This window comes from Anabrus simplex, chromosome 2 (genome assembly GCF_040414725.1).
Source record: "Anabrus simplex isolate iqAnaSimp1 chromosome 2, ASM4041472v1, whole genome shotgun sequence".
NCBI classification, from domain to species: Eukaryota; Metazoa; Arthropoda; class Insecta; order Orthoptera; family Tettigoniidae; genus Anabrus; species Anabrus simplex.
The window spans coordinates 1193791782-1193815186 of NC_090266.1; the positions used below are offsets into that span (position 1 = coordinate 1193791782).

Consider the following 23405-nt stretch of genomic DNA (forward strand, 5'->3'; position numbering starts at 1 on the left):
TGTGTACATGATCAATCACCTATGTATTCAGTAGGAGAGAGCACAAAGACAGTGAGTAAACGTACCACTAACTACTTTCACGGTTTTCAGAAAATAGAAGTTTAAAGGACTGAATTGTTCCTATTATTGTAATGTAGTCTAGCAAATTTGCAATAAAACTGTAACTGCACATATACTAGAAGTTTATTTTTGTGACAATTGTAGATTGAAAGTAACCATACAAAAGGATGCATGGAAGCTTTCCAGCCAGCGCTATCATTACATACATTCATAACGCAGCGAGGAGTGCTGCAGGCATGAGTCTTGCCAATGCAAAGCAAGTCTGCTTGCAAGTAGTAACCGACCAGGGCCGACTGATCAACTCCCTACTCGACACTACAGTGCTAGTACCCAGCTGTATTGGAACTGCTCCAGCCAGATCTCTCCAGTGCTACTGCTCACTTGCACAGCAGCAGCTTTCTGGAAACATGGCTTGCCCAACCCAGTGCAGGGCCCTGAACTGGTCCTTTCCGCTGGAGACAGGTGTTCTCTTCAACAAGAAGGAATTAGGAAGCAGCCCAATGGAAAGCAGGCAATGATGTCCTTTTTCTTACCTTAATGTTATAGCAGTTGCTGAAATTATTTCTGTTTTCGTTTGTGCAGACCTGGCATCTTCAAAGAAAATTCTGCGACACATCATAATTTATCTTCCGTTATTTCACTTATCTCTCTCCTAATTTTGTTTTCTGGACCTTCAGCTGCATGCAGACTGTTAAAATAAACTGTTTCCACGCATAGTGAAATTTCGAGAATGAGTAGCTAACCATAATCTCCTAGTAATTATCCAATCACTAAACACATTTTTAATTGCAGCCATAGAACTACATGTAGTACGGGCGTTATGTACCATCTTGCTGAAACTAGCCATAGTCTCTCTCTCTCTCTCTTCCTCAATCAACATGTTAAAGAAGATATGCAAAATACTATAGTTATTAGTTTTTTGTCTCACTACCTACTTTTACGGTTTTCAGAGAAACAGGCAAAGTAGTGTCCAGGTATTGTGTTTCATAAAATTGTATGGACCCAATTATTTTTTGTCCACTAACTGCACTCCATGTATGGCTTCACTTCCTGCTTTATCATTTTTTTGGTATTTGCAGTCAGAATGTAAGTACCACTCTTAAATTTCTTAATCACAGCCTGCTTGTTCTCCTTTCTTTTCTCCCCAGACATCATGAATGTATGAAAATGTTCCTTCTGGAACTGATACGAGGAGGGATCAAATATAAACAGGATTTTATTCTTCATTTAAATTTATTTATTGAAAAAAGCAAGGCAATTACCATTTATTTTTCCACATAGTTTCCTGCTTTGAAAATGCATTTGTCCCAGCAAATGGGCAGCTTTTTGATGCCCCCATCGTAAAAAGAACAGGGTCATGTCACCAGCCAGTTGTGCACAAAGTCTTCCACACTCTCGTCATCTTCAAGTCGTTCCCCTCCTAGAGCTTAAGCGGTCCGAACAAATGGAAATCGCAGGGCGATAAATCCAGGCTCTAAGGAGGATGATCAAGTGTAGTCTAGTGCATTTCCTGTAGCTTGGAGACAGTTAGAGCTGCAGTATGGGGCCACGCATTGTCATGGAGGAGGATGATCTGTCAAATCGGTTGGTCTCGTCTTTTGCGGCGATATGCAACCCTCGCCTTGTTCAACAGCTCGCCATAGTAAGCAGCATTGATTGCACGTCGCTCATGCAATAAATCAATCAGCAAAATGCCTCGTCGATCGAAAAAATGGTTGCAAGAACCTTGCCAGGTGACAGTCGAGTCTTGGCTTTCACTGGTGCTGCCTCCCCTTTCCTCCACCACTCCTTACTGGCTCGTTTGGATTCGGGAGTGTAGTGGTGGACCCAGTTTCATCGCAGGTGACGATCCGACTCAAAAATGTATCACCTTCTTCCGCAAATGTTGCTGTAAGCCTCTGACAGACCTCCAAACGTCTCAACTTCAGATTTTCCGTCAAAAGGCGAGGGACCATCCGGAACACACTTTACGGAACTGTAGGTCATTTGTGAGGATTGCTTGACAACTCCCATAGCTGATTCCGAATTGTTCGGCAAATTTCTGATACTGTCACCTGTCAATCGTCATCAATAATGTCGTTAACCGCACAAATGTTTTCGTCTGTAATGCTGGTCCGAGGACGGCGATTGTGTTGCTGATTTTCCACACGTTCTCGCCCTTCCTTGAACTTTTTATGCCAGGCAAACACATGCGTCCTTGACAATGTTTGATCATCAAACTGTGCAGTCAATCTCTGGAAAATTTCCGCCGCTGTAACTCCTTCACGAGAAAGAAATTTCATAAATATGCGTTGTGCAGTGCACGGATGCACTTTTTGCACCAACATTGCGAGCGTTTCTGATGAAACGGCAGGAAATATCTAACAGCACGCTCTCCCCACCCCTAACGGTCCCGCCTAAGCATAGCAGATGCACAGAGCCAGTCCTACCAACTATTGATGTTCAGGAACAAAAATCCTGTTTATATTTGATCGACCTTCGTAGCTACTGCATGGAAGGTGTATTGCATGGGGATTTTCAGTCTCCCAGTGCCAAGTGTTCTGAGAATGAATGTACCCACCAAGGTGAAACCAAGCGATGTCAAATATGATTAAAATCAAAAGATCTAAATATTAGTTATGAATGGACTGTAGCACCAACCAGCTCCCATGTAGATCAGCGGTAGAATGTCGGCCTCTTGATCCCAATATAGTGGGTTCAAACCCATCAGAGGTAGTCAGATTTTTGAAGGGCAGACAGAAGTCCATTCCACACTCCACATCGTATGATGTCGGCATGTAAAATATCTCTGGTGACACATTTGGTGTTTACCCGATAAAATAAATTAAAACTCTGCCACAGATGCCCAAGGGAGATTCAGTTTACTCTGCCGTCTATTAGGCCTAGAGTACCTGAAGTCTGGCTCGCATATCTTCAAGTTTTTGTCAGTTGAGACCCTCTTTTGACAATGTCTTTTCCTGTTTAAGACAGATCCAGTTTAGATACAAAGTATGGTCGTGAAGTTTTGATGGTATAGAACTTCCTGGAAATCATTTGCTATACTTCTGCACACACACACACGCGCGCGCGCACACACACACACTATCAAACAACTTCCTTTTTAAAAGAAATGTTTCATCAATATACACACTTGTTCAATCTTGTACAACCACGATGGATAATCGCTACTGTGCACGTTATAATCACTATCACTGATCATGTGAAGTAAATCACGTCTCACTAGCACAAATGCTAATGACAGAACTTTACAGGACAGAGGATGGAACAAAGAAGCTGTTGTTTCCTGCCAGGTAGCTACTTGCTCCTCCCTTGCGTGAGTGAATACATCCTGTCTTTCCAGTCAGCTCACTTGAGTTTGACATAAATTCTTATTTGGTGACCATTGTATTAATTAAATGTCTTCATCACTGCTCAAATTTTGTGTTGATAACTGTAACAATTGTCCTCATTGACAGTCCTAATCAGAAGTTAGGATGATATCTGTGTTCTCGTGCATTTCCTAATGTACTCTGATGCAATGCAGCACACACTCGCAGGGAGCAATCAAGAGTAGTCTGTACTCAAAGCATGCCGTGAGAATGCAGCAATATAGTAAATTTGCTACGTTCACAAGTTTTTTTTTTTGCTAGTTGCTTTATGTCGCACCGACACAGATAGGTCTTATGGCGACGATGGGACAGGGAAGGGCTAGGAATGGGAAGGAAGCGGCCGTGGCCTTAATTAAGGTACAGCCCCAGCATTTGCCTGGTGTGAAAATGGGAAACCCCGGAAAACCATTTTCAGGGCTGTCGACAGTGGGGTTCGAACCTACTATCTCCCGAATACTGGATACTGGCCGCACTTAAGCGACTGCAGCTATCGAGCTCGGTCGTTCACAAGTTTAAATCTTTGTAATAATTTCTTTCATTTCTATTGGGTGGTAGGTACCAAAAAAAAAGTTGAAACAAATTTTCAAAAACAACATATTTCTAATGAATGAACAAGAAACTAGAAAGCTGTTCAATATGAACCCAAGACTTCCTACCGTTAGAGCGATGCCAAAAATACATAAACCAGGGGTACCAATCATACCTATCATAAATTACAAGACTAGTCCAACTTATAAAGAGTCACAATATATTTGCGAATTTCCTAGAACACATTTCAGATATGACAACGATAAATCTATAAAGAACTCTGTAGAATTCTGTAATACTACTAAAAATTTAGAGTTAAATTCCAGTCACATAATACACTCATTTGATATTAAAAATATGCATCCTAGTATTCCAATAAAAGAAACTATTAACATTATTAAAGAGCATTTGAGCCAATTTAACCACTTGAGCCTTCAAGAAATAAATAAATTTTTTAATCATCCTAAACTTTGTCTTGAATAATAACTATTTAATGTTTAACAACAAAGTCTACTGAACAAAAGGTCTTCAGATGGGTGCCTCAGCATCGGGTATCTTAGCCGAAATTTACATGTACTACATAGAAAAAACTAAAATTGTTGATAAACTTGAAGGATTATACCACTGGTCTAGATTTGTAGATGACATCTTTGTAATATTAGATGAAAGAATAACTAACGGTGAGATTAAATCACTTTAACTCTCTTGATCCATATGTTAAGTTCACACTTGATTCTGAAGTAGATAACAGTTTGAATTATTTGGACTTGAAAGTTACTAGAAATAATAAAAACCTATCGTTTAATATTTTTAGGAAACCAACAAAGACCATTAACATGATCAAAAATGATTCCATAGATCCAGGAGCTCATAAAAGAGCCGGTTTCTGTAGTATGATCTACAGAGCATTTAATATTCCTCTTTCAGCTCCGGATCTAATAAAAAGTAATTAATACCATAGACTGTATAGCATATAACAATGGCTATAATAAAGAATTTGTAGACAGGGTTATAATTATTATTATTTTTTGTTTGTTTGCAAGTTGCTTTACGTTGCACCGACACAGATAGGTCTTATGGCGATGATGGGATAGGGAAGGGCTAGGAGTGGGAAGAAAGCGTTCATGGCCTTAAGGTACAGCACCAGCATCTGCCTGGTGTGAAAATAGGGAACCATGGAAAACCATCTTCAGGGCTGCTGACAGTGGGGTTCAAACCCACTATCTCCCGAATATAGACATTCCAACTTTCAAAAGTGAAAAATCAGGAGAAATTTCGCAGCAAATTGTGACGTATTACGACACATCACTGATGGCAGAACATATACAAATTCATTATAATTCAATACATTAACAATTCTATTTGCCCATATATTTTATTTTTCATCATTTACATGTGATTTCTCATCCTTCAACATGGTGATCACATTACGACTAACTGTTGTTCAACACACCAGTAGTTGACTTAGCCCTCTTCAGAAACTCTGAACTAAATTTTTGCTCAAAGCACTTGCCTTGCTGAATTGATTTCAAGGTTATAAGTTTCTCCAAAGTTTGTTCAGACAGCAAGGATCTGAACTGTGTTTTTTGTCTTTGTGACTCTGCTAAAAATCCTTTCACATTCTGCATTGCTATGTGGAATTGATAAAATAGCAAGCATCACCTTAGAAAGTCTGTCATATTTAAGTACACCATCAGCTGATTTCATCTGACCTACCAATGCCCATTGAACATCAATTCTTCCTTTTGCCAGGTCTGTTTCTTTGAGCTGAAAATTACAGAAATGAGAGTGCAGAATATCAGTTTCTTTATCCAAATGTTCCGTTTCACGAGTCAAAATGTTCGGACATTTGTTAATGAAAAATCTAAGGCTAGAAAATGATGCCTTACTCATAGCAGAAATATTTGCAACTTCTGCATTAATTAAAACTTCATCTTTGAATGGAAATTTGTGTACCATGTAGTCACATGATGAAGAGAAACACTTTCCAACAGACTTAAAGAATATGCACTTTTCCTCAGACTTCAAGGTGTTCACTAAAACAAACGCAGAGTTCCCTATCATCAAATCACAATCATCCTTCTGATTTGCTGGAGTATGATAATCTACATCAAGGGGAGAGGAGGATCTTTTAATAACGTCTGGTTTCACAAACCTTGCCATCACATTCTTTAATAGTTCCTCCAAAAGTGACCTCAATAAGTGGATGTGCGCGGCATACTTGACTGAAGAGCTACGTTTGGATTCTCAAAGATATCCATAAAACTTGAGAGAAAAAGGCAAAAAGATTTATGTAAATTTGATTAAAGGAACATGAAAAGTCGTTCTTCATGTGACAATGCATGGCTCTTTGTGTGATCAGTAGTTTCATTTTTTTTTTAGTGAAACTGATGACTGGGTTTTCCTTTTAACTGAGGAGTGAGGTGAAATGTTATGACATTCCTTAACGTTTTCAGACAAACAAGACACATCTGCACTTAAACTGTGCTTAGGAATTTTGTAAGTCTTCAAAGTTCCCATCTGAGAATCCTTACTCACAATTTCGCTCCTGAATAATGTAACCAAAGGGTCCCACTGAAGCAAAATCCTATCTAAACACCTTCTTAGTGATAACCACTGAGTAGGCACATGCTTCAGAATTTTCCTGATCTCAGTGTTGTGTAAAGTCTGAAATTCTCTGAACTTTTCTTTCCTCTTTGCACTCCTTTCCAGATAATAAAATATATCAATTATACTTTCATCTAAATTTACGGGCAAGCACGCCGCACCCTTCTCGGCAGCAAGATTAATTAGGTGACAAGAGCAGCCTACGATGATTATGTTACTATTTTTCCGCTTCAAACATCCTGCCACACCATTCTTTAATCCTACCGTTACTGGAGCATTATCAGCACCAAGAGCTAGGCAGTTTTTTAATGGAATGCAAAATTGCCAAAAAGTTGAGACCAAAAGATTGGCAATGTTAGCTCCAGTAGCATCCCCTTCTAAATTAGGCACAGAGAGTAGACAACTCTGAATTTCATTGAGTTCAGGCCTAAAAAATGTTACAACAATGGGATATATCCTCAAGTCGCTTTCATTGCTACCATCAGTAGCAACAGAAAATGCATTCACCTGCAAATGTGATACAATTTTCGCCCTTTCTTCCATACACATTTCTGTAATGATAGCCACTGTTTTCGTTCTAGCACACCCATATCGTTTAGCGATTTCCGAATCAGGAAACATTCTGCAAAACAAAGGTCCGGCGTGATCGGCACAATTTACAGGCAGGTTATGTTCTACTATATATGACGTAAATAATGCCTCGGCATTCGTCACAGGATTTACATCTTGGTTTTTACATGAAAAGTTCAGTTTCTGGTTTCTTTCTACACACTGGACACTCTCCTTATGTTTTTTTGTTTGCATATGCTTGAGTATATTGCATTTCCCGCCATGTGCAACTGAAAAATCACACCTACATATAGTACAAAATGTGAACGTTGGTCCCTTTCTGGATTCACTAAAACATGGAAACTCTTCCCTACAAGCATTTTTATACACTGCATCATATTTCTTTTTTGACATTTTGGCCAAAACAAATATTAAGGCAGAACATGAGCACTTCTACGGGTAAAACAACTATGGTGTGCTACTTCTGAGGTTAGGTTACTCCAAAGAGAATGTTACTCGCTTGACTCGCTTGCAAAGAGAATGACCAAAGAGCAAAGAGCAAAGAGCAGCACATGACTGGCCACCGTGCCCCGTACTGCCGTCTGGTATCATTATTAGAACTACTATCGATCAGCCATACTCAGCCATGTATCGATAGAACGAGGAAATCGGCGGGAGTTTAAAGTAATACGAAAATTACGGATACTGCTCTGAAAATCGGGAGATCGGACCCGGCGATCGGGAGATCACGAGGAACGATGAAAAATCGGGAGTCTCCAGCTCAAATCGGGACACTTGGCACGTCTGCGAATACTGGATACTGGCTGCACTTAAGCGACTGCAGCTATCAAGCTCGGTGGGATTATAAATAAAACAAAAAATATAAACCTATCACTACTTTAGTGAAAGAACAGAAAGAAGAAGAGAATAAGAAATTTTCCGTATTCACATACAATAACAGTAAATTATAAAGGATTACAAATTTATTTAAGAGACGTTTTTGTTAAATATCTGTAAGTAAAATTGATACTTCTGACACGAATAAAGAAAGAAAGATTTAAGAATCGCTTTTAGAACCAACAACACGAACTCTAAATTATTCTGTAACACGCATATCGTTAATAATAACTAGAGCTCGGATGTTTAAGACCAAAAAAAAAAAAAAAAAATAGTCCAAATAAGCAAGCAAATATGGTATCAAAAGTGACAAAATATGGCCTTAAAATTTACAAAATATCATCAGAAAATGATTAATCTAAATATGGCCATTTTAAATTAAATATCTAAAGGGCAATTCTGCTGATACACATTTGTTAACTAAATTCTTTATTCTTACTTTAATATTAATTTTCTGAATATACATGTATAGCAGTTATTCACAGTCTATTGTCCTTGATTCACTTATCAAACATTTGCAAATACACACCTGTAAAATACTTCGCTAAGATTATCAGATCACAGAACGTTTTAAAAGTCAAAACATGACTGCACTCTACATTGGTGGTTTGAAATACGAGAAAACTAGAAATCAATCCATTTTACATATTTGAGTCAAAGGAGGTTGGGGTTCTAATATCTGAATAAGACAAGTGAGCGATTGCCAGAAATAATTAGCTCACTGCTGGGATGGGTTTCTCAGGATTGTTTCTGTCTATACCTGGGAGACCAGGTTGCCGAGTATAGCGGGTGGGTTAACCCTTTATAGGGCGTGGAACAATAATGTACCACCTTTTTGTATTAACGATATCATGTATGTGTCTTGGTACAAGTGTGTATCGAATGCATGGGATGATGTACCAGCACTTGTGGATTGTGCTGCCAGCTAGTTTGAGGTCTAGCAACCCGCTGTTCTCTCTCCAGTGGCATGCGATTGCGAAGTGGTACATACCTGTACCGCACCCGTTTGGACGTCAACTTGTGAAAGTATCTTTGTGTTTGTCTTCGCTTTACAAGTGAATTTCGAAGAAAGTAAAGCATTTCTTACTGTTCCAAGGTATGTACATTTTTGTTAAGATAGATAACTACACACATATATATGAAATAGTATTATATTACTTACAAATATGCAATATAAATACGGAGAAATACTTAACCTGAAAATTTAACACAATGATATTACATATTCTTACAATAAAATTTGGAGAGATAGTAACATAATTAATGGTGTAATAGTGAATTTGGTCCTTTAACCAATAGATCTACGCATAATTACCTTTTGCAATTATTAGCCTAAAGACAATACAATGAATTTAGTCAAGTTATGTCATGGTACTTTTGCTTTGGTAGGTCATGAAGGGTCTGTCTAAAGATGAAGTAGAAGATCTTTTGATCTCGATCTCTGAAAACCAAGCCTATGAGACGGATGATGGAGGAGATGATGATGCTGACGATGGTATTCCAGTAATACCATCCCATTCACGATGTAAGAGGCAGAAAAACAACAAGGACATTGGTCTTAGTCTGGAAGGTAAACATTTTTTTTCTAGATAATTTGACTACTGCCCCTAGTCTGTCATTTTGGAATTTTACTCCTTGGTTCCTTGGGCCCCTGTGTGATCTGGATGATTAGATGTTGCACTTTCGCTGTCAGCCTGGGTTCAAGTCTCGATTATTTCTTGTAAATTTTTCTGGAAAAAGTGAAAGTCAGATCCTTTTTATCCTGCATTTCACTTTCAGTTTCAATCCAGTTTGGCCCCATAATCATTTCCATCATTCATTCATTCAATCATTCACTTACTTCCTCAATCATAAAAGAGCAGGTATATAACAGTCCTTTCCAGACGGCCCAGTTCAATAATTCGGAGCTAGATGGGGCATTCATTCCTGATCAGGTCTTCGACTGAAAATAGGCTTAAATATATATTGTTAATGTATTAGTTTATTAGTTACTATAGTCCAAACTTTCAATTCTTGTCTGCAGTATTGAAAGGATTCTGATTATTTATCATCAGATGATTCTGCAGTGGATCCAAACTTCATGCCAAATGCTAGTGACACAACTAAGCCAGCAGGAATTATCATACCGGAGTCGTCATCTGAATCGGAAGAAGATGATCAGCTTACCCCAGCAGATCAATATCATTGGACCAAACTTGGTAAAATGCCTGACGAGTTCAAGTTTAGTGCAGTGTAATGTAAATCTGTAAAATATCAATGCATAAAAGAAAATTCTGCTTGAATGTATTATTTGATATTTTTCAATAAAATTACATAATAACGAGTATGATTGATTTTGAGTGCTTTTTTGAATAAAATTATATAATAATGAGTAATGATTGACTTTGTAAGTGCTTTGATCATATATGTGATTAAGTACTCGTAATGTACTGTAATATTTTCAGGATAATGAGGTGGTACATTATTGTACCACGCCCACTTCAGTTTTTACATGACCATTATAGGGCAGTGGTACAATAATGTACCACCCATTTTGACTGATCAAATGAACATAAATAATTATAAAAGCAAAATCTATCGACAGTACACATTGTACTAAGTCATGAAAACACAAAAAAATAATTGTAAATTGCGAGAGCACCTTATGCCCTATAAACGGCTCAAAGGTGCAGTGAGGTCTATTACCTTCATTTTATACAAAGGGTATTCCACTTGTATTGACTGCAAATATAATACCGAGGAGCAGTTTTGTGAACACTAGTTCGCATTCGGTACGTTGAAGATGATGATTTTGCACAGCTAGAGCTGTCATCAAACCGCCAAAATAAGACAGAAATATATTTCTACGAAAATAGCTGAAAATATGACCTTATGACCAAAAATAGCCAAAATATGCAGTTATATGACAAATAGAAATCACTTAACTGTGACGATAATCACATGATTTGCACCAAAATCCAATCAGGCAAGAAAATAGATACAAAGAAAAAATATGACTTTTACTAAACATCCAAGCCCTAATAACAATAAATTTCAAAATTCGGGCATATATAAAATGAACCACCCCTGCGAACCATGTGACCATGCCGCGGTGGGGAGGCTTGCGTGTCCCAATGATGCAGATAGCCGAGCCGAAGGTGCAACCATATCGGATGGGTATCTGTTGAGAGACCAGACTAAGGAATGGTTCATCGAAAGGGAGTAGCAGCCTTTCGGAAGTTGCAAGGGTGGCAGTCTAGATGATTGACTGATACGGCCTTGTAATAATACTCAACATGGCTTAGCTGTGTTGATAATGCTACACGGCTGACAGCAACGAGAAACTACAGCCGTAACTAACTCCCGAGGACATGCAGCTCTCTCTGTATGAATGATGTACTGATGATGGCTTCCTCCCGGGTAAAATATTCCGGAGGTAAACTAGTCCCCCATTCGGATCTCCGGGTGGGGACTACACGAGAGGGGGTGATCATCAGGAAGATGGATACTGACATTCTGCGAGTCAGAGCGTGGAATGGTTTGAATCGTTGTGGTAGATTAGAGAATCTGAAAAGGAAGATGGATAGACTGAAGTTAGATGTAGTTGGTATAAGTGAAATACGTTGGCAGGAAGAACAGGATTTCTGGTCAGGCGACTACCGAATTATCAACACAACATCAAACAGAGAAAATGCAGGAGTTGGTTTAATAATGAATAAGAAAATAGCTCAGCGGGTAAGCTACTATGACCAGCATAGTGAAAGAATTATTGTCATTAAGATAGACACCAAACCAATGCCCAGCACAATAGTGCAGGTCTATATGCCTACTAGCTCAGCAGAGGATGAGGAAATCGAAAGAACATATCGATGGCCTAGAATGAAAACCTCGTATCTCACAAAGTTCTTCCTATCCATTACTTCCCTTAAGACTGGTTAAGCCTCCCAGCCACACATGAATACGCAGTCCATCAGAACAATGTTCGTTATGTTCTTTATTCCTATGCCGACGTGTGAAGAAGCTTACCGTACCGTACTATAGGAAAGTATGTCTCCGTGACGTACTTACTGACTCCTACAAGTATAATTTTATAAGGTTCATTTTCCTTTACGCATGAGCATAGGAAAATAAACCCAATGAACATTGTTCTGATGGACTGCGTATTCATGGGTGGCTGGGAGGCGTGACCAGTCTTAAGGGAAATAATGGCTAGGAAGAACTTTTTGAGATACGAGTTATTCAATCTAGGCCATCGATATGAAGAGATAGAAGATTTAATACAACATGTAAAAGGTGACGAGAATCTAATTGTGATGGGAAACTGGAATGCAGTGGTAGGCCAAAGAAGAGAAGGTAGTACAGTAGGAGAATTTGGATTAGGACAAAGGAACGAAAGAGGAAGTCGGCTGATTGAATTCTGCACTGATCATAATTTAGTCCTTGCCAATATTTGGTTCAAACACCACAAACGACGGCTTTATATGTGGACGGGACCTGGAGACACTGGAAGGTATCAAATAGACTTCATTATGATTAGGCAGAGATTCAGGTGTTGGATTGCAAAACTTTCCCATGAGCAGACGTGGACTCTGACCACAACTTGTTGGTCATGAAATGCCATCTGAAGCTGAAGAAATTGAAGAAAGTAAAGAATGCAAAAAGATGGGATCTAGACAAGTTGAAAGAAAAGAGTGTGAGGGATTGTTTCAAGGAACATGTTGCACAAGGACTAAATGAAAAGGCTGAAGGAAACACAATAGAAGAAGAGTGGATAGTCATGAAAAATGAAGTCAGCAGGGCTGCTGAAGAAATGTTAGGAAGGAAGAAAAGATCAACTAAAAATCAGTGGATAACTCAGGAGATACTAGACCTGATTGATGAACGACGAAAATACAAGAATGCTAGAAATGAAGAGGGCAGAAAAGAATACAAGCGATTAAAGAATGAAATGGACAGAAAGTGCAAGGTAGCTAAGGAAGACTGGCTGAAGGAGAAGTGCAAGGATATCAAAGGTTGTATGGTCCTAGGAAAGGTAGATGCTGCATACAGGAAAATCAAGGAAACCTTCGGAGAAAGGAAATCTAGGTATATGAATATTAAGAGCTCAGATGGAAAGCCACTTCTAGGGAAAGAAGACAAAGCAGAAAGATGGCAGGAACATATCCAACAGTTGTATCAAGGTGAAGATGTAGATAATTCGGTTCTGGAACAAGAAGGGGCTGTTGATGCTGATGAAATGGGAGACCCAATTTTGAGGTCAGAGTTTGACAGAGCTGTGAGCGACCTAAATAGGAACAAGGCACCTGGAATTGATGACATTCCCTCTGAATTACTGACTGCCTTAGGAGAAACCAGCTTGGCAAGGTTATTCCATTTAGTGTGTAAGATGTATAAGACAGGAGAAGTCCCATCCGATTTTCGGCAGAATATTGTTATACCTATTCCCCAGAAAGCTAGTGCTGACAGGTGTGAAAACTATCGCACCATTAGTTTAATATCTCATGCCTGCAAAATTTTAACACGTTTTGTTTACAGAAGAATGGAAAAACAAGTTGAAGCTGAGTTGGGAGATCAGTTTGGCTTCAGAAGAAATGTAGGAACACGTGAAGCAATCCTGGCTTTATGTCTGATATTAGAGGATTGAATCTAGAAGGACAAGTCCACGTACATGGCATTCGTAGATCTAGAAAAGGCATTTGATAATGTCGATTGGACCAAGCTATTTAAGATTCTGAAGGTGATTGGGATCAGATACCGAGAACGAAGAATTATCTACAATCTGTATAAAAATCAGTCTGCAGTGGTAAGAATCGAGGGCTTTGAAAAAGAAGCAGCAATCCAGAAAGGAGTGAGGCAAGGCTGCAGTTTGTCCCCTCCCCTTTTCAATGTTTACATAGAACAGGCAGTAAAGGTAATCAAAGAGAAATTTGGAAAGGGAATCACAATCCAAGGAGAAGAAATCAAAACCTTGAGATTTGCCGATGATATTGTTATTTTATCTGAGACTGCAGAAGATCTCGAGAAGTTGCTAAATGGTATGGATGAAGTCTTGGGTAAGGAGTACAAGATGAAAATAAATAAGTCCAAACAAAAGTAATGGAGTGCAGTCGAACGAAGGCAGGTGGTGCTGGAAATATTAGATTAGGAAATGAAGTCTTAAAGGAAGTAGATGAATATTGTTACTTGGGTAGTAAAATAACTAACGATGGCAGAAGTAAGGAGGACATAAAATGTAGATTAGCACAAGCAAGGAAAGGCTTTCTTAAGAAAAGAAATATGCTCACTTCAAACATTGATATAGGAATTAGAAAGCCGTTTTTGAAGACCTTCGTGTGGAGCGTGGCATTGTATGGAAGTGAAACATGGACAATAACTAGCTCAGAAATAAAGAGAGTAGAAGCTTTTGAAATGTGGTGTTACAGAAGAATGCTGAAGGTGAGATGGATAGATCGAATCACAAATGAAGAGACACTGAATCGAATTGGTTTTTGAACGAAGTGTAGGTGGTAAGAACGATAGGGGTAGTCCAAGGTATGAATATGACAAGCAGATTAGAGCAGATGTAGGATGCAGTAGTTACGCAGAAATGAAAAGGTTAGCACAGGATAGGGTGGCGTGGAGAGCTGCATCAAACCAGTCTATGGACTGATGACTCAAACAACAACAACATATAAATTGAAATGTGCGAGTTGTTTAATTACGTACGAGTATGTTGGTCAGACTGGAAGAAGCTTTGTTTCAAGATATCAGGAACATGCTGGGGCTAAGAAATACAACAGATACCTGGTCATGAGTGATCACACGACAGACTTCAACCACATGTTTACAGACATAGATAATGACCTTAATATCTTGAAAACTTTAAATAAAGGCCATTTATTGAACATATACGAGGAAATTTACATTTATCTTGACAGAGGTACAATCCAACGGGTATTATAAATGATATTTCTGTGAAGATTAACATATTATATGAGGAATTGATTAAAGTGAAAGTCAGAAAGAAACGTCAAACTTTAACATGTCACAAGCTCGGTGACTCTCGGATCGTTCCTCCGCCCAGAACACGCCCTCCCACTTCCACTCTGCACTCCCCGCTCAATGCAGCTACTACTTGTTTGAATTCATACAGACACATACCTCAGCAGAGGTGAGTCCTCTTCCGCACATTGGGGCCAATAACAAGGAAGAAACGCAATTTAGATCACATATATTATTTCATCTTCCATCTCTCTTCACTTATACTTAGTTTTCTTTTAATTTCAGACTGAAAATTATTCAATTCTACATCTAACTTTACTGCTTCGGCACCGTCTTGACTTGGAATCCAGAAGCGTTCATTCTTAAATGCAATTTAAAGGAATTTCTATCAAAGATCTTATGGATCCTTTGTATGTTTAGTCCTCAGCCCGAAGGCTGGTTGGACCCTCAACAGCTCCGCCATCAGCTGTCACAGATGGCCTAGGCATCACTGAAGAGGCGTACTAGGGAAATGAGGAGTGAGGTAGTTTCCCGTTGCTTTCCTCACCGAGCCAGAAGTTGCTATTACATATCAGTCTGCCAAGCCCACTGAAATGCATGCAACAACCTACCCTATGAGCAATATTTTCACACCATTCATAGCAGGGACTGGCTGCAGAAGGAATGGCATTACTAGCATCACTCATACCTCAGTCACTTTCATTTTGTCAAAGCCAAGGATAAAGCTGAGACGGATCAATGAAAGTAACAAGATTGCTCTAGCCCATACCAGAAGACATAGTGCACTGTAAACACTAGGTCCCGCCAGCAAAGGCATATGGATCCTTTATCAAGAAATATTTTAAACTCACATCAATGTTCATCTTACAGTTTTACAAATACGAATGTTAGTTTCCACGAACTTTGTCATCAAGAACTTCAATGAACAATTCACATCAATTTTATTGACTATATGACTTGAAACTTTAACAGAATTTTTTTCCTTTACAACTTGCTTTACGTCGCACTGACACAGATAGGTCTTATGGCAACGATGGGATGGGAAAGGCCTAGGAGTGGGAAGGAATCAGCTGTAGCCTTAATTAAGGAACAGCCCCAGCATTTGTCTGGTGTGAAAATGGGAAACTACCGAGCTCGATAGCTGCAGTTGCTTAACTGCAGCCAGTATCCAGTATTCGGAAGATAGTGGGTTCGAACCCCACTGTTGGCAGCCCTGAAGAGGGTTTTCTGCGGTTTCCCATCTTCATACCGTCGTCATAAGACCTATCTGTGTCGGTACGACTTAAAGCAGCTTGCAAAAAAAAAGGAAAACCACGGAAAACCATCTTCAGTGCTGCCAACAGTGGGACTCAAACCCACTATCTCCCAGATGCAATCTCACAGCTGTGCCACCCCTAACCGCACGGCCACCTCGCCCAGTAATAAATTATTTTAAATGGCCTTGTGTATAAAAGTGTATTTTAATTTTTCTTACCAATCTGTTAATGTAACTTTTGTATCTCAAATACTGTATGATTTATTCTAGCTGATGATGTCCCTTGGGGGAAGAAACATGTACTATATTTAATAAATTATATATGTATTGAATAAGCAGACCACTTAAATATAATATTCAAGTTATCTTAAATATTCACTACTTAATAGGCCTACTATTATGAAGTTTTTAAGATATCACCAATGTGACCTAATCTGAAGAGCCAAAAGGAAGCTGAACGGAACTAAGCTACTCATCACAGAATCCTTGACTGCCACCAGAAATGACAAGCTCAACAAAGCAAGGGAATATTTCAGAATGCAGAACACCTACACCCAGGACGGTCGAATAATTGTGTATATTGTTGATGGCAAAAAGAATCAACTCAACACACCTGCAGAACTGAATACCCTTATCAAGCAGCGAGATTAAAAAATGTTAAGACATTGCTGAACTATCTGTGAACACTTTTATGTGTATTAGTTTTAGGTGTGTGGGTGAGATGGTGTGTTGGTGTGAATCAGCTGGTTGTCGCATGTATTGGGAAATCCAGGTCAGCCGCATGGTATTTACTCTCTCTCTCTCTCTCTCTCTCTGTGCCTGAGCTAGGAATGCCAGCGCCTTTCTCTTCTTTGAATAATGACCTGGGCCTAGGAAATAATAGCCCGCCTCTCCCTCTCCACACTGACCCTGCACCCTAGCCTTCACCGTACCCCTCTGTCATAAGTGTTCTTCTGATAGAATATTAGATAATGAACTGGAGTTTTTTCCTTGGTGCTATTTTGTGCCCATATAAATAGCCAGTTTGTTGTAGCTCACGCAGAAGTACTGAAAGCTATTTTTGAAGGAAGTGAAATACATGTTGTCACTGTACGCGAAAGTTGGCTCAGTCTCTTCTAGCATGGAATCACTGGAGGGATACTATATTCATTGCCATGACCGGGATCATCAATGGGGCAGAGGGGTGGCTTTGTTTTGTAGGACAGGTTTAAGGAGCAAGATGATACATACATCTGCTTTAACCAGAAATCAAAATCCTGAATTTGTATTCGTACAGATTGATATTAACACAGTCAAAGTTCACACTGCAGTGGTACACAGGTCACCTAAGGCAGGAGCAGGAAGTATGGGAGAACTTGAAGACAGCGTAATGAGACTTACACCACTTTACAAACACATACTTGCTTTTTGTGAGTTTAACATTAATCTACTAACAAAGACCACTGATAATGTAAAATTAATAAACATTTTCAAGTCTTGTGATATGACTGTATTGCCTCTTGAACCAACTAAATAATAATAATAATAATAGCTATAAATTCAGGCACTTTGATTGACCTCATAGCTGCCTCTGTGGATCAGCGGTAGAGTGTCGGCCTCCGGATCCCAAGATAGCGGGTTCAAACCCGGCAGAGGTAGTCGGATTTTTGAAGGGCGGAAAAAAGTCCATTCGACACTCCATGTCGTATGATGTCGGCATGTAAAAGATCTCTGGTGACACATTTGGTGTTTACCCGACAAAATTCTTTAAATCTCAGCCATAGACGCCCGAGAGAGTTTCGGTTTACTCGGTCTGCCATCTAGTGGGGGCCTAGAGTAAAACGGAACGTCAAAATTGACGAGCAGACAGCCAGATGGCGTCAAATTGAAATGTCTGCACACGGTAGCTGAGGCCATACGATTATTATTATTATTATTATTATTATTATTATTATTATTATTATTATTATTATTATTATTATTATTATTATTATTATTATTGACCTCATGATAACTAATAATCCACAAAATATCCTCGAACATAGCCAAATACCAGTCCCTGACATTTCAATGCACGACCTCATTTACTTTGCTTATTCACTACATGTTCCCAAATTCTGACTGAAATTTGTGACGTACAGAGATTTAAAAAACATTGACTGGCAGCAAATGAAACAAGATGCACTTGACAGTGAATGGGATAAAGTAATTCTGATGGATAATGTAGATGAGAAAGTAGAACTGTTTAATTCTGTTATCCATAAACTTTATGACAAACATGCATCTAAGAGAAGAGTAAAGATCTCCCAGCCAGCTTGACCATGGTAGACAATTGAATTAAAACTCATGATGGCGCACATGACGCTCTGCATCGATGTTATCACCAAACCCAGTGATCTCCCCACAGAAATTTTCGTCCACCGGGTGGCAGGAATGGGTAGCCAGGCGGGGAATTCTACGTAAAAAATGAATATGACAAAATGTCAATGCGTTCCCCTCAGGGCATTAACAATATCAGACAGGCAAACATTAACTCCAAAATTGAACTATTTTAGAGTTATTATCAAGAATAACACATAACAGAGTAATTTGAACTTCTAGTATTCTACTGCTCGTTCATAATCATGTAACACCAGGAACCATTCGGTTGCTGTGCAGTGCCATATGGGTTTGCGGCATCAAGCGGAATCAAATGCTCGCGTATGATTCCACGCTAATACAGACATTGCTCGCACACGACACTATGTGACAGTCAAGCTAAACATTTAAACTTCGATGTAACGGACACAATTATGGGGACAATAATAAAGATTTATAATTTACAGCATTTACGTTTTAATACAGATTACCCAATGACTCAAGTACGTATTAATATGATGTAATTTGCACATATCTAGGTTATGTTTACCCGGGCGGTTTGTAAAAACGGCAGGACGGTGCACACATTAAAAAGGTAATAGGGAGAACACTGCAAACCTCATCATCAGATATATATGAACAATCAGATATATATGCACAATATCTTATGCCTTTGCTGGCAGGACCTAGTGTTTACAGTGCACTATGTCTTCCGGTATAGGCTAGAGCAATTTTGTTACTTTAATTGATCTGTCTCTGTCTTACCCTTGGCTTTGACAATATGAAAGTGACTGAGGTATGAGCGATGCTAGTAATGCCATTCCTTCTGTAGCCAGTCCCTGCTATGAATGGTGTGAAAATGTTGCTCATAGGGTCGGTTGGTGCATGCATTTCAGTGGGCTTGGCAGACTGATATGTAATAGCAACTTCTGGCTCGGTGAGGAAAGCAGCGGGAAACTACCTCACTCCTCATTTCCCTTGTACGCCTCTTCAGTGATGCCTTGGCCATCTATGACAGCTGATGGCAGAGCTGTTGAGGATCCAACCAGCCTTAGGGTTGAAGACTGAACATACATACATCAAACTCTTAGAAACAGAATCAAACAACAGATCTGTGACAAGAAATTTTGGTATTTCCAACATTTAGGTATTGGTAAATCCCATGAGTGTCACAATGAAGATGAAATCCCGCTCGAAGAGCTAAACAATCACTTTGCTAGGGAAGTCCTAAAAACAGAAAAACAAACCATGCAAAATAACATTCATTGTTTACTAAGACAGCAGTCACTGGATCATCCAACATTCAAATTCTGAACAGTTACAGAGTACGAAGGAAGGAAGGAAGGAAGGAAGGAAGGAAGGAAGGAAGGAAGGAAGGAAGGAGATACACTTAATTAAGTCACCAACTGTGGGAGCAGATAACATTCTTATCTCCTACATCACCAGTATCATTGATAATTTTGCCAATAATAACCAATCTATTTAATGCCTGTCTCAGCATGGTTATTTTACAGCTAAATGGAAAGATGCCTTTATCATTCCCATTCCAAAGAAGTCTCCTGCAAAAGCCATATCAGCTTTTCAGCCCTAGAAAAATTAATACATAGATAATTGGTACAACATTTGTAAAAGTATTCACTGTTTGATCCCCATCAATCAAGTTTTAGAAAAGGACACGGCACTGTGACAGCCCTAGTTAGAATTACGGATGACATCAGAAAAGCCATGGACGACACGGAATTGACACCTCTAATTCTCCTAGACTTCAGCAGTGCATCTGACACTGTTAATACAGACTTGCAAAGTCTTCATGTCAGTTCCACTGCTATACGACTATTCTCCTCATACCTCACAAACAGACTACAGCATGTAGTATTAGGCTGTAAAACATCAGAATGGAAGAGTAAAATTACAGGCGTCCAGCAGGGTTCTGTACTTGGACCTCTGCCATTTATTCATTATATTCATGATATCGCTAATCATTTACATAATTGTACCCACCACCTCTATACGGATGACCTACAAATCTATAGCCACTTCAAAATATAAGATATCGATACCACCATTCAGTGAATGAATACCAATATAAACCTAATCGACTACTATGCCAGTGAAAATGTTCTCTTAATTAATCTTTAGGGCTGCCTATGGTGAGGTTCAAAGCCACCATCTCCCACATGCAAGCTCGCAGCTACATTACCACACAGCGCAATTAACTTGTTCTATACTTCTTTATCGAGATTCTTGTCATAGAAAGTCTGATCTGTACGACCCAATAATAATATAATCAAAATGCATGCGCAGACTGTTGCGATATGCACTGAAATTACTGAAGACTTGAGCCATAAAGTCATCAATGGTATGCACACTCACCTTTAAGAGATTGTCCATTATAATGGAGGCTATATTGAACACAGTTAAAGTGAAATGTATTTCCAAAGAGTAAGTTGTCTGTGTAAGAAATTTCATTATTACACATTGTAAATTCACATCATAATTTTATACATAAATGCATCAGCTGTTAGTGCCCCACCCTGTACCTATACAGCAATAACTTTTTTTTTTTGTCATAATTGTTACCAATATAGGACATACTCTTCCTTTTACTAAAAGAATCCCCTTACTACTCACCTGAGCAGACAAATATTGCAGAAACCTAATTTTGTTTTACTGAAGAATTTAGTTTGCTTTAATAGAATTAATTTTGCCACTGGCTTATGAAAACATTTTACAACAGTAGTGTGTGTCTACTCCTTAGTCCCATTTCCTGATATAGAGTTGGGGATGATGTAAGATAAAATAACGCATGATTTTTATGGGCAGATGCCCTTCCTAATGTGAACCCCAGATGAGGAGCTAATGAAAATGAAATGAATGATAGTGAATTAAATTGGATAAGGAGGTGGAAGGAATCGTCTGTGACCTATGAATAGGAACTGTCCTGGCATTTGGCTGGAAGTGAAATTAGGAAACCACAGGAAACCATTCTCATGACAGCTGAAAGTTGGGTTCAAGCCCACTCATCTCTCAAATGCAGAGCTTGGCTCCGTAGCTGTAAAGCAGCCACTCCGCTCGGTTTCTTCTTTCTATAATAAATGTTTGAAAATAGTGGGCATTTTCACTGAATGATTAAATAACATTTAAACATTTCTTTCTATAGAAAATTCCTAGACATACTCAATATCTAATTTGCCCATATATATTACACATTTTGTTTGATTGAATTTATAGCCAAGAACTTGGGTTCATCAGTTATGCTAATTTCATGTCTACAAAACTTCCATGAACATATTTTAAATCAAATGTACTCTTCTCCAATATGGCTGGATATAGAAAAAATAGAGGAGAAAAAAGACAAAAAAGAAATTAATTCTATCTTCACAGGTCATTTTAATATGAAGTGATACATCTTGGAACACAATTTCTGAATTAGCAGTACAGACGTTCCAATCAAAATGCATTTCTGTTATTAAGACATTCTTTATTTGCAACTTGATATGGTTGACATAAATAATTTGACAGTTACATGTGGTTATGTACAGAAAATCTTATCCTTAATGATGACAGACATACATATGTGGATGGATGGTGGCAATGAAGTTGAAGAATCACACAAGAATTATTTTTCATCAGGTGCCTCAAGTCAACTAAGCTTTACATCAACTTAAGCTATAGTTAGAAACATTGATTCAAAGGTCAGTGTTTCAAGCTAGTTTCTTAGGAAGAAAGTCATACTTATCAGTGTTGACACAGTTAAGTAACTTTAAAGTACTTCAGCCTGTCAAACAACAATCATAACATACACAACACTACACCACACCTGTCAAAGAAACCACACCAATAAACAAAGAATGATATGTTTTATTCTTGAAAGAACATCATCAGATTAATTTTAATATTTTTGAACTGATGAAAATTGTCATATTTAAATTCTGTTTATACCCTCCACTGCTTGAAAGTTAGAACTTATCTTAATGAATTGCTCCAGTAGAGAATTTAAACATAATATATCTACATTTCTAAACAATTTTCATCAATTACAAAAAGTGTGATTTGTTAGAATCTCATTATGTTCTTTCAAGAATGAGACATGTTATTCTTTGTTTATTAGGGATTTTTTTTTACAGGTGTGTTGTAGTGTTATGTGTGTTATGATTGGTACTCAAAAGACTGAAGAAATTTAAAGTTACTTAAGCTAGCTTGTAGTATTATGCAACCAATTATGTTCTGACCATAGCCATGGGACCTCCAGTTTGCACGGAATCTGAACAACAGGAATAAGAATTTTCATTTCAAAAAGAATTAGTATTTGAATACAATTTAATTTGCAGTTATACCACTGCATCTACAAAGGGTTGACTTCAGATTTCACCCCTTGCATCCGGGAGACAGTGGGTCCAAGCCCTATTGTCGGCAACCCTGAATATGGACTTCTGCCTGCCCTTCAAAAATCAGACTACCTGGGGTGACACAATTTTCTTCCAAGGAAGTTATTTAACATGCTGAGCTGTTATCTTTAAATACCCTCAAATGCCACTGACCCCAGCCAAGATCAAGATCTTGCGAACAGGATGATGCTTAACCAATTGTGCCAGTCAGGTAAACTATACATTAGATGTGTCCTTGAGGTTATTTCTACTTCTCCTGACAGCAATATATGCAGTCCTGTGTGTTTTATGAGATAAGACATCGTTCATATTGGGAAATGATAGACGTGCATTTCATGTAAGTCTCACAAAATATAACGGCCATTCAAAAAAGAAATGAGCCAGAGGAGGCTATAGAATGAAAATCTGTACGGTTATTTCAAAAGTACTGACCAGCACTGTTGAGGCACTTGTCCC

The 23405-nt window shown here is 38.6% G+C and overlaps 2 protein-coding genes across 2 annotated transcripts in view; one reads left to right on the top strand and one right to left on the bottom strand.

Annotated features, from left to right (window-relative positions):
- Adat1 (Adenosine deaminase, tRNA-specific 1) overlaps positions 1-23405 on the bottom strand; it is a 278918-nt gene that overhangs the window by 146970 nt on the left and 108543 nt on the right. The window lies entirely within an intron of this gene.
- Positions 8978-10327, top strand: LOC137498427 (uncharacterized). Its single transcript, XM_068225923.1, has 3 exons — positions 8978-9105; positions 9399-9579; positions 10064-10327. The coding sequence occupies exons 2-3, from the start codon at positions 9402-9404 to the stop codon at positions 10243-10245; spliced, it is 360 nt and encodes a 119-aa protein (XP_068082024.1). The 5' UTR covers positions 8978-9105; positions 9399-9401; the 3' UTR covers positions 10246-10327.